The sequence below is a fragment of the Euprymna scolopes genome, chromosome 22, assembly GCF_053919585.1.
Source record: "Euprymna scolopes isolate OS-2025 chromosome 22, ASM5391958v1, whole genome shotgun sequence".
NCBI classification, from domain to species: domain Eukaryota; kingdom Metazoa; phylum Mollusca; class Cephalopoda; order Sepiida; family Sepiolidae; genus Euprymna; species Euprymna scolopes.
Genome location: NC_136503.1, coordinates 49,422,409 through 49,435,617, shown reverse-complemented (window position 1 = coordinate 49,435,617; position 13,209 = coordinate 49,422,409). Strand labels below are relative to the sequence as shown.

The following is a 13,209-nucleotide window of genomic DNA, read 5'->3' as shown; positions in this document are numbered from 1 at the left end:
GGCATCAATTGAAATGGATGTCTCTCGTCTAAGGGAAGCTCCATGTTTGATAAGCTTCTGGGCTTGACCTTTACTCCTGACCTGAAATGGAACACGTACATCAAGTCTGTTGCCAAGGTCGCTGGAAAAATGGTAGGATCCTTCTACCGTTCCAGAAGATATCTCACTGCTGATGTAATTCTCTATCTGTATAAAAGTCAAGTACGTCCAAGGATGGAGTACTTCTACCACATTTGGACAGGAGCTGCTAAAAACAGCCTATCCTGCATTGACAGAGTACAAGATAGGCTTCGTGGCTTAGTGGGGTGCCCTTTTCTCTTCCCTGCAACCTCTCTCTCACAGAAGAGACGTTGCGGCCTGTCTTTGTTTTATCGTTACTTCCATGGCAAGTGCTCGTCTGAGCTCCAATCTCTGGTCCCCCTCGCCAATCTTTCACGAAAAACGCCCGTCTAGCTGAAACCACTGCCAAAAATTTTCCCCATTGTTTATCTGTGCCAAAACCAAAACGTAGATTCCATGAATAAAACTTCTTTGTTAGAAGTACACGACTATGGAACTCTCTTCCGTTTCCCACCTGACAACAACCTGGATGTCTTTAAGTCCAACATAAACAAATTCCTGATGACCCGCCTCTTTAAGTAAGACACTTTATCAAATCTCCAATACTAACGTACTATACACACAATAACCCTTATCACCGAGTGTCTTCCGGGCCTTGATAATGTGGTGATCACCTTGTAAAAAAAAACTTATGCAGGTAGGTTTATACGTACATTATATTGACTATTGAAACACTTATTTGTTATATATTTGTTTTCTTACAACTTTTAATTTCTGTGGAGTATTTTATTTTTTAGAAGATGTCTTACAGCTAATTTTATAAAATAATGCTTGCAATATACCGAGAAGAAAAACACTGGCAACTTGAAATACACTGTATTCGGTAGAAGGCAGTTATTTACCCCTGTTTTCGCTAAATCTAAAGAGTTAATAAATGCTTTCTATATAATCACCCAGTACCTGCATATTATTGCCCCAAACTAACACTAATCGCCAATAACCAACAGTGCTGACAATCACAGGCAGTGGCTTTCACTAGCTCCCACTGGAAAACAATGCCCGACAGTAGATGCGAGATTATTTCATTTAGGCCACGACCGTCAGTAACGATTCTGTTCTGGATCTGTCATACTTCCAGCGGGCAACGCCGGTTAACAGGTCCTGGGAGTTGTATATAAGCTAAAAGGCAAAATCGATTAGAACTTTTATTTTGATGCAATTACGTATAAGGTTTCAGTGATTGGTTGGTAAAACCAAAGCAAGAGAAACTCGCTGTGAACTATAAAAATAAGTATCGGGACACAGTTATGTAGCAATAATAATATAATAAAAGGATAAAAAGAGAAGTTCAGTAATATAACTGTTGTGGACCGGTAAGGGTCCAGAACAAAGACACAAACTGCTATTTAGTAGAAACAAAATATATTGAAAAGAAAAACACATATAATATACTAGCAGGCAGCCCGAAGAGGTCTCTACTTACTGGTAACTAGCTGACCGAAACATGCTTATGGCTGTGTAGCAACATATTACTGCTTATGTAACAACAAATAAAGAGTATACCCTGTTCTACTTCGGTATTGAGCACTCTTGCATTAATCTCGTTAAACTTCATTGGTTACTTAACCTTTAGAAAACAATAACTATATATATATATATATATATATATATATATATATATATATATATATATATCATGCCAGAATTATATGCAAATCGATATTTTTGTTCTAACTCCGATAGTTTTCAATGAAAATTTGTGAAAATTAGCACGTCATATGGCAACACTAACTAAGCGCAGATCTAAAATTTTAAGCTAATCTGCACAGTAATAAACAATTGGAAACCATTTTGGTGATTTGCATTTTTTCAGCCTGCCAACTTTATATGCAAACCAATGCTAAAATATGGTGCAGTGTTAAAAGATCATCGAAACATTGATTATTCTAGGAATTTGTAAATTGAGAACAACAATAATAAAGAACAAACAACTTCAATATGGTTTCATAGTACAACCAATATCTTATATAATTGCCATTTTTATTGACAAGAACAAAAAGCCTTTGGTCCATTGAAGATGTCAAATTTTCGCTTTCATCTGATGAAATGTCTTTGGCAGCAGTCAGAATAGCATTCCAGAGGTCATCCTTGGAGTTGTAATGCCTTCCTCCGGGGTAAATATTTTGTTTCGAGATGCTCCACAGATTTTAGATGGGATTTAAATCTGCAGAACAGGCTGGTCATCGAATTATTTTCCCATGTCTGGCAAAAACTCTCTACAAATAATACGTGGCTATCCTTGCAGAAGGAGACGGTGCATTATCATGCATGAATACCATCTTCTCCGGAATACCAAATTCTTCTTATCGTGCCAGGGTTCTAAGTGTTCCTTAATGAAGTCAATGTAGAGTTTGACGGTAATTTTCAATCCATCTGCGACTCTGAATGGTCCTACCAGGTCATTGCCAATGATTGCAGCCCAGAACATTACACCACCACCTCCTTGTTGACGCCTGATCTTTTGGGGATGTAGACCCTCATTATGGTACCATCCTCCTCTCCACCCATCGGGTCAATCAAAGGTCGCACGACACTCATCGGTGAAGAAAACAGTTTGAAAATTAACTTTCATGTGATCTCTTGCCCACTCCATCCTCTTTTTCTTGTGGATATCCTTCAATTGAGGGTGGACCTCTGGCTTTCCAAATTTTGCAATCGTCCTCAGGATACGGCAACGCGTTGATTTGGGCAACTCAGGAACGACAGCTTTTTCAAAAGCTTGTATGCTAGTTTCAAGTGGGTTATGGCAAACTTCTCTCTTGATCTTGCTCATTGTTCGACGTGACAGATATGATTTCTTACAAATTTTATCTTTGTCAGAACGTCCGTCGCAAAGTTGAGGGCTAGAACAATATTTTTGATTGTACGATGATCACGGTATAATTCTTTGGCAATTTCTAAGGTGGAAATCTTATTATGGAGTCTTTGAACAATTTTAGCTCAGCTTTACTTAAAGCACCTTTAATCTTGCATATGAAGTTGGCAAAAAACTGAAGTCACCAAAATGGCTGCCATTTGCTCGCTATTGCGCAGATCAGCTTAAAATTTTACATCTACGCATGCGTTAGTGTTGCCATATAACGTGCGAAGTTTCACGAATTTTCATTGAAAACTATCGGAGTTATAACAAATATATCGATTTGCATATAATTCTGGCACGGGTATATATATATATATATATATATATATATATATATATATATATATATATATATATATATATATATATAGTTATTGTTTCCAGAGGTTAAGTAACCAATGAAGTCATAAGAACTTTAATTTCGCCCCTTGCCACTCATGGCGAATTTTCTCGACTCAAAATTTTCTTTCCTCAAAATTTGAAAAGGTGTTGAACCGTTTCAGTTTTTGTACCTTAATGTTTTTTGCCTGATGATATCTAATATAATTGAAACGGTCTGCACATCGTAACAAAGATATGACTGTATTTACATAAAAAAGTTTTAAATGTATATATATATATATATATATATATATAAAATAAGAATTAAGAAGAGTTAAGTTTACCAAAATGATCCAAGATGACAAAATTAAAGTAAATTATAAATATTAAAGAATTAATATTTATAAAGTAATCTAAATCAGATGTAAAAGCTCGATAAAACCAAATAGGAGATAGAGCTTACAATAAGAACAAGTAGTTAATAAAACATGTTAAAAAACACTTTGAAAAAGAGTTAAAAACATATTTAATTTGAAAAAGGAAACACTAAATAAATGGATAGTCCTTAATCCGCGGAGTTTCAGAGAAATACTTTCCTTCTGATGCTAAGTCTATGTTGAGAAACTTTAAAATATTACTTCGTGTTCTTTTGTCTTTTGTCTTATTTGGAAAAATGTTTTCCTTAACTCTTTTCATTCATACTTTCAATTGGTTGCCTATATTAGTCTCTTTTCTTAGTCTGTATCTTCGTAATTCAGACTAACCGACTGGTTTTGGTGAGCATTCCAAGCGCTATTTTTTTTATTGAAAATCTTTATTTAGGCAAGTTTTTTTTATTGATTAACAAATCAAAAATGGTGTCCTATTTTCGGCTCTCCTACACTTGGTTAGTCAATGAAAGCCTTTGTTTTACTCATAAAGATGAGCACTAACCCCGTTATATAATGTAAGATTAGTTTTAATTCAAGAATAACACTATTTTTGACTGGCAAGTATATTTAGATATGGCGGGTGCTCCCCGTAATCTTTCAAATCATGAACACAATTTGATTATTAGCTAGATAGTTTTCCTTTTTCAATTCATGATTGACATTCTACACGTTCGTTCATTTTGCAAACACAAGTAGTTTACTTCCAAACAAAATCCTTTGTAATGATTAATATGACTTGAAAATAATTGCTTGGTAATTCAAAACAAATATTTTTCATTAGTTATCAATTTCATTAGAGAAATATAAACTTTCTAAATTACTATTTGAACGTGACCTTTTCTACTTACGCAATTCATAATCAAAAACGATATTTTTCAGGTTGTTCAAACACAAACGATATGTCATTTTGGATTGAATCGTTCGTTTCTGGTGAGAATACGATTTGAGTAATACTTGGTGCCCCAGATTTGTTTTCATATTCAATTACTTAATTAATTAAACTTTATTAGTCAGTTGATATTACAATAAGAAAATACATCATCAATATTAGCTTCATCTTCTTCATCTTCTCGTGAATAGCACGGAGGCTCGAATCTTGAAAGAAGTGATAACGTTACTGTATTTCTTCGGCAAACATGTTAATTATAAAAACTAGTTTAAATATGAGGAAGTTTATAAATGTCATTTCTCCTTTAATACATTTTCCCTCTATTAATAAAATTCAATAAAATGTATTGTTTTTTTTTATGATAAATCGACGTACATTTTTTAATCAAATATATTACCACGGGGCTGCTTCTTTGCAGGCTACAATATGGTCGTTTTCATATTCAATGATAAAAAATACTTGTCATAAATTGTGTTGATTCTATTCACCATCTCCAACCCTCTTATAATATTCTTCGCCATTTAATTGATAATTTATCGATCTCATTAGTTCCAATATTAATAGTATGTATATAGATTATAGATTCTTATTTTATTTTCTATTTCAGTATCTGGAAAGGCGTTTTAGTCGCGGTGTCCGGACACTTGGCTCATTAACATTCTGCATTCAAATGGTGAGTAAAGCGTACTAATTCATAACAGTTTGATTCTTCAGTATTAACATAAAGAGCGCTGAGTCTGAGTGTAGACATGAGACTAATATGAGCCCAGTAACCATCCTATACATTCAGCTGTTAGTCATTCGCCGCAATAAGCGAAATCTCACTGTGCTCACACGCGTTCGCATCTCTCCTAATGGTTTTCAACGTGTATCCAGATACTAAACTGGAAATTTTTACGTCCCGGCGCAATACATACAGCACCTAATATTCCCAAGTATCATCAGAGACTGGCCAAGATCACACACACACACACACACACACACACACACACACACACACACACACACACACATATATATATATATATATATATATATATATATATATATATATATATATATATATATATATGGAGTATTGTTGTCAGATTTGGGCTGGTGCATCTGCTACTAGTCTCTCGCTCCTAGACAAGGTTCAAAAAAGCGTCGCCAACCTGATAAGCCCTGAACTCGCATCTAAGCTTCAGCCTCTGTCCCATCGACGAAACGTTGCATCCCTCTGCCTGTACTACAAGTATTTTAATGGTGAATGCTCTGACGGACTGCAGACACTAGTGCCCCCACGACGTAGACACCCTCGACAAACCCGACAGGCAGCTAAATCCCACCCCCACACAGTAGAGATCCCTAGATGTAAAAGATCTTTCTACTCCAGTAGTTTCTTCCCCAGAACCGCTAGACTCTGGAATTCCATTCCAGGTTCCTGCTTCCCTAACTGTACTGACATGCAGAAGTTCAAGTGCAACGTGAACCGACATCTTGCTGCCCAAATCCCAACATAGTGTCCCAGTAGTTGCTGCCCCTGATAGTAGACCCCCGACACCAAAGTGGCAATGCGCCTTCTTTGGGGTGAAAATGCAATAAAAAATATATATAGTAAGTTTTGAAAATATATATGGCAATTAAGCTACATATATATTTTATTCTAAATATATAGCAATTAAGCTACTACATATATATAGTAAGTTTTGAAAATGTTAGGTTGGTGCAAAAATGTCGTTTTCATGTTCTACTTCAAATTATCATAACTTCTTTCATAATAAACTTTATAAATCGAAATAAGAACCATTAGAATCGACACATTTTTGCCAACGAGAAATGTTTATTCATGCCATTAGCATAGAAATCTGGAGTTCTTGAAGCGATCCAGTCATTGAAGGTCGACTCGGCATCATCTTGGCTTTTGAAGCATTTTTCGCGCAGGAAGTTATCGAGATGCTTGAAAAAGTGAGGGGCGAGAGGTTTGATGAATGTAATGGATAAGGTAGAGTCTCGTAGCCCAATTCATTCAGCTTCTGCGGGATCAGTGGAGCAACATACGGGCGAGCATTGTTATGGAGGAAAATTGGTCCCTTCATATTGACCAATCTCAGGCACATACCTTGGAGCTTCTGGCGCATTTCGTCAATTTGTAGGTAATCGTTTCGCCCGGATTCAAGAAGCTGTGATTCATGAGACCGGCCGCAGACCACCAAACAGTCACTATAACCTTTTTAGTGCAATTTCGGCTTAGAGAAATGTTGTGGAGCTTCTCCGGCAACGAATCACTGTGACGAACGTCGCCAGTTGTCGTGGAGGATCCACTTCTCATCACACGTCACAATCCGCTCGAGAAATTGGTCGTTTTTGTTGCGCAGAAGGCACGTAAAAGACACCTCAAAACGACGATTTTTTTTATTACCGTTCAATTCATGCGGCACCCATTTATCCAACTTTTTTTACTTCCCTATTCGCTTTAAATGTCGAACAACTGTTGAGTGGTCGACCTCGAGCAACTTCTCGTGTGGTTTTGCGAGAATCAACTTCGATTAAAGTTTTCAAATGTTCGTTATCAACCGCAATCGGCCGGCCGCGACCGTCTTTATCTTCGATGCTCTCGTCACCATTGCAAAATTTCTTGAACCACCGTTCCTGGACCAAACGCATCATTGATATCGCGAACTATTTCGGTAGCTTTTCAGCCTAGTTTGAACTAGAACAGGAAAATCGTGCGGATTTGAATTTTGTCCATGCTGTCGAAAAGCCTGCAAAAAAAAATGAACGAAAAGATTGAAAACGGTAACTAATAACAAAATTCGATTGAGCGAAAAACACGCTTGAAAATGATATATAACATAGCAAAATATATATCAATGAATTAATTCAGAAATCATATATAAAAATAACATATGTGAGAAAACGATATTGTTTTTGCATCAACCTTATATATATATGTCACTTAAGTTATACAGAATTTAGTTATACAGAATTTTCTGCGTTTGATCCTAGTGAGGATTCATCAGTCTGAAGAATACGCCAGCCAGACAAATCCCCAGGAGAATAAAACGCGGAGAATTCTATGTAGCTTAATTGCCATATATATTTTCAAAACTTACTACCTAGTTCTACTTATGTATCGAGTACTATTGAAATAAATACTAAAAATACATATATAACATTTTATGTAGATACATAAAATACTATTTACACAGAGAGAGAGGGGGGAGAGAAATAGATACAGAAAGAAGTCAAGATGGAGACTGTGAGTTACTGAGAGTGCTCGATTTGTTTAAACAAAGAGCTTTGTATTTTATTCTGATAGCAGTTGCGACTCCAACATCGCTCAAACCAGGAAAGACACATAATCTTTTTTTACTCTCACTCTCCTCTCTATTTCTCTCTTTCGCATCGTGTAAACTTTTTTTCATGTTTAAAATATTTAATCTTCCCCCCTTTTTTTCTTTCTCTGTCTCTCTCTCTCCCTCTCTCTCTCACTCTCTCTCTCTCTCTCTCTCTCTCTCTAATTACGACATCTATATTCATATCTCTGTATCTATCAGGTGTGATATAACTCTATACAATTATTTCACAAATTCTCTTTCGCTTTCTTTTGTAATTGAATATTTTAATTTTTTATGTCCATTTCTTGATATTTATTTCATGGTTAAATCAAATCATTAATGTGGCATTATCGTTCCAGATCCTGTACATGGCGATTGTCCTTTATGCGCCATCATTAGCTCTTAATTCAGGTAAGTACTCAGATTATGTTTGTAGAAATATTCTTGTTATTATTAATTTTGTGTATTCTCTTCAGAACAGGGTCCTGGATATGACCTTAAACTATATCCAGTGGTGAGGTCCCAGCTTGTGGGCTTTGGGGAGTGTGGAGCCACCCTTTAATTATCATTGCTCCCAGGTCCACTCTAACCCGGAGTGGTAGTACCTGTTAGGGTCCCAACTATGGGTTAAATAGAAACTGATGTGAAAATAACAAATATATTCTATTAAAAGTATTTTCTTCAAAATCTTTGGATTCGGCATTAAATAACCCGAAAAAGGTTGATATGCCGTAAAACAAAAACAACCAACCAATCTTCAGAAACAGACATTTTATAGTCAGACATAGCCATTTTATTGCCAGAAATAGCTTTTTTATAGTCAGAAAGTGTTTTTATAGTCAAATAGACATTTTATAGTTAGAAATACCGTTTTATAGTCAGAACTAGACATATTATACTCAGAAATAGCCACTTTATAGTCAGACGTAGCCATTTCATAGGGTTCCACTTAGCAGGTATTCATCCATTAACAAAAAATCAAATATAAGATTTAATTCTTATTAAAAAAAAAATTTTTCAATACTAAATATTCATTGAAACTCCGTGGAATAAGGAAATTCTTTTTTAATTTGTATTCCTTGCCGAATAAGTTTGTTGTAAATTTTAATTTAAATTTCGGATATTATAGCTCTATCTCGAATATAAACATTAATATTTATACTTGTTTTAAGTTAAATACACTTTCCTTATTCCATGGAGTTTCAAAGAATGACTCAAATACTCAGAGAAAATTAGTCAGGTTTGCCATATAAATATTAATATCAATATTTATACTTGCTTTAAAGTTACAGAATTATTGAATTTGTAAACCGAAATAATAATTTTGTAAAGTTATATACAGGGTGTCCCAAAAGTCGCATATCATCTAGGTTTTTATAAAAATAAATATAATATCTATTTTCTTGTTCATTAGCTCAACAGATGAACAATTCTAGTACACATTTGAGATGTTCCCGAAGACAAAAATGCCAAGAGGGACAGATCTGGTGAGCGGAGTAGCCACTCCACGAAGATCAGTATATGGTGTGCAACTTCTGAGACACCCTGTATATATATATATATATATATATATATATATATATATATATATGCTAGCAGGCTGCCTGGCGTTGCCTGGTCATAAAATACGCTTTAATATGATTTTGTATTTATTATTAAAGAGAAAATTCTTTATTCATTATTATATTGTACCTAATATATACAGTAATGGTTTGAAATGTTTTAAAAATAATGATTTCATAGCCCTCAGCTGGAATAAAACTAAAACATTCAGCGCTCCAGCTGTTACATGATAAGGGCTGTCCCCTGTTCATGTAAGTATAAAAATAGAGAGATTAGTTAAAATGGAAATAAGAGAAAGCAGAAATCGAACCCTGGACATAAGTTTTAAAGAACAATAGGTTTAAATGGAATGTCCAGTAAATTGTTAATTCGGATGAAATAAATAATAAATAAACTATTCAATTGTTAAAAGAATGTGGATAATAAAATATGGTTAAATAAATTAGATATGTAGGTTAAATTCCTTTGTGGAAACAACACAAGAAAAATAGGTTATTGGGAAATCAATGTCGAAAACGTGCAAAGTCGCGCATGTTGAGACGCGTGAATTTTGCTCACGTGGCCGGGGTGCATGGAGTTCTCAATATAGGAGGTGGGAGTGAGTTGGTCGTAGAGAGAGTCAGAGACAGTCAGAGAGACAGTCAGGGGAGACAGAGACAGGCGGACGTCTGAAGCGAGACGTCACTTTAGAAACTAAGATGTGAAACTTTGAGTTCTTAATGAGGAAATCCCGACCGGTCGTATTAAATAAATTCACCATGTGTTTTGGATAAAGCTCATCTTTGTGTTTGTGATTTCTACAAAAAGGTAAATTGTATTGTTATTATATGTCTGTGTTATAAAATGTCATTACATACACATCTCTCTCTAAGATACAACATCATATGTAATAAGACAAGAACTCTCACTAAGACTCATATCATTACTAATAAGAACTCTCACAAGAAAAAGCATCACTTATAATAGTCTCTCTCTAAGACTCTTTAATGAAACAACTATATAACAACTCACAATTTGGTGTTCGTGAACCTTTTGCATCAGCGATGCAGAAACCGAACCTGGGGTCGATACCACGAAGAAAAAGAAAAAAAAGAAAAAAAGAAACATAACGTTTTAAAGGGGTCCAACATAATTTAAAAAAATAAAAAAATAATACCACGGAAAAAGAAAAATTACACGATCACAGAATTCGAAAAAGAAAAAGAAACACAACGTTTTAAAGGGGTCCAACATAATTTAAAAAAATAAAGAAATAATACCACGGAAAAAAAAATTTACACGATCACAGAAATGCGAAAAAAAAAGAAAAAAAATGAACACACACGCACACAGAGAACAAAAGATACAAGAAATATTAAAAAAAGAAAAAGAAGAAAAGGCCGATATGCCGTAAAAAAAGATATTCGTAGTAATGGAAAAAAATAGTAAACAAGTCACCATGCGTAATTCATTGATAAATGAATTGGTCTGTTAAAAAAACACACACACATACACGCGAAGGCAGAGACTGTGTCACCCATTATTATTGTTTTGAAATTTGTAGAAGTGTCATTAGAAAATCTGTGTCAATATGAAATCGTTTGGACGAATTGTTGAATTTAATCTGTCAATCAAAACAGGAATTTCAAAGGTCGCATGTACTCTCTATGAAACAGCGTGTAAATTGTTTTGAAATGCATTTTGTGTTCATAGTGAACTTTTCGGCTTTTGCGTGTTCATTTATTTTGTTTTTGAAAAAAAAAGGGACAATTGTTTTGGACAGACTGTTGAATTGTTGTTTGTTACAGATGATTGTTTTTTGTTGTTAAAAAAAAAAAGTTATAACTGTTGCAAAATGTTTAAATGTATTAAGGTATTTTTCTTTTGAAAATGTTTTTATGATGTTGAACAAATATTGTAAATTGTCTTATGTATGTAATGTTATGATTTTCACAGCAAGAATTCAAAGTTATCCGTAAATATACATTAGATTAAAATGATCTAGTAGAAAATAAGTTAAGACGTATGGTTGGCTTATAGATTCAGTTAGAATTTTCGAAGGGGGACAAGAATTAAAATTACGTAAACGGGTATTTGGAGTTTTTAGATGTGATAAGCCGAAGGAAGGTGTTTTGTTTTAGCATTTGGTTTTGTTGTTTTTTTTTTAGAGATCCTAAAAAATTTTCTCCAAGAAAAGTTAATTGGTAGGGATTAATAAGCACAAGAAGTGCCCCTATACGAAAAATTTGGGAACCTGGTTAATTAAGTGCTTAAAATAAGCTGGTTGCACGTTAACGACTCCAAGCAAAGTAGTAAGTCTTGGCTTAATTAATAAACAGGCGTTGGAAAGAATACGAAAATTCTTAAGGGGACCAGTAAACCGATGAGAGGTAGTCCCGAGGCAATCACATATAGCTTAATGAAGTAAGAGACAAGCAAAAATATGCCGTAGATTACGTAAGAAAGATATAACCTTGTATTTTTTTTAGAGACGCATGAATGTGGGATATATCTGCTGGATCTTGGAAGCCCTGGTGAGAGAAAAGAAAATTCACAAAAAAAAAATCGGGCAATTAGATAGAATTTAGGCGCAATTAAGGTGTTGGGCGCGAAACGTGTTAGTTAGTTAGGGGTGATATTTCTAAATCCTCGTCGAAGTTTCAAAAATCCAAGCAAGGAAATCCGAGTGAATCCGTATGAGAGAAAAAAAGGTATATCTTAAACTTCTGAAGCCAACCACAAAGATTTAAGTATATGAGCTTTGGTATGTCCCGTATGAGATAGTTATAGAATAAAAAAAAACAAAGCCATACTTGATAAGACTAAGCATGCGGAAAGAGAGATCAGAACACTTTTGAGACGAAGGAAGTCGTCCATTTCGAGAAAGGTGAAAACCTCTAGTCTGCGGCATATGGGTGGCTGGAAAATAGCTGATGTGTATCATAGGTAAATATCCTACACCCAAAAAGTAAATGCCACAAAGATCAGAAAGGTCCTGATCTTATAAAAAAATAAATAATTGTGAAGTCGGCTGTGAAGGGCTGACTGAAAGAGATATTTTTTTGTGTGTTTTTTTAGCCTGATCTTTCTAGCCGTGTGGTTGTGTAGATGTAGATGTAAAAAAAAATGTACTAAAGTTAAAAATGCATACATTTTTTTTGTGAAATATGGAAGGGAGGGATGTTACATGATAAGGGCTGTCCCCTGTTCATGTAAGTATAAAAATAGAGAGATTAGTTAAAATGGAAATAAGAGAAAGCAGAAATCGAACCCTGGACATAAGTTTTAAAGAACAATAGGTTTAAATGGAATGTCCAGTAAATTGTTAATTCGGATGAAATAAATAATAAATAAACTATTCAATTGTTAAAAGAATGTGGATAATAAAATATGGTTAAATAAATTAGATATGTAGGTTAAATTCCTTTGTGGAAACAACACAAGAAAAATAGGTTATTGGGAAATCAATGTCGAAAACGTGCAAAGTCGCGCATGTTGAGACGCGTGAATTTTGCTCACGTGGCCGGGATGCATGGAGTTCTCAATATAGGAGGTGGGAGTGAGTTGGTCGTAGAGAGAGTCAGAGACAGTCAGAGAGACAGTCAGGGGAGACAGAGACAGGCGGACGTCTGAAGCGAGACGTCACTTTAGAAACTAAGATGTGAAACTTTGAGTTCTTAATGAGGAAATCCCGACCGGTCGTATTAAATAAATTCACCATGTGTT

General features: G+C 34.8%; 1 protein-coding gene across 4 annotated transcripts in view; it reads left to right on the top strand.

Moving 5' to 3' along the window:
• LOC145243439 (sodium-coupled monocarboxylate transporter 2-like) overlaps window positions 1-13,209 on the top strand; it is a 245,957-nt gene that overhangs the window by 138,014 nt on the left and 94,734 nt on the right. For all 4 annotated transcript variants that reach the window (XM_080106329.1, XM_080106330.1, XM_080106328.1 and 1 more), the window contains exons 3-4: window positions 5,229-5,294; window positions 8,301-8,352. In XM_080106329.1, coding sequence (XP_079962455.1) covers window positions 5,229-5,294; window positions 8,301-8,352 — 118 coding nt within the window. The remainder of the gene's footprint in view (window positions 1-5,228; window positions 5,295-8,300; window positions 8,353-13,209) is intronic.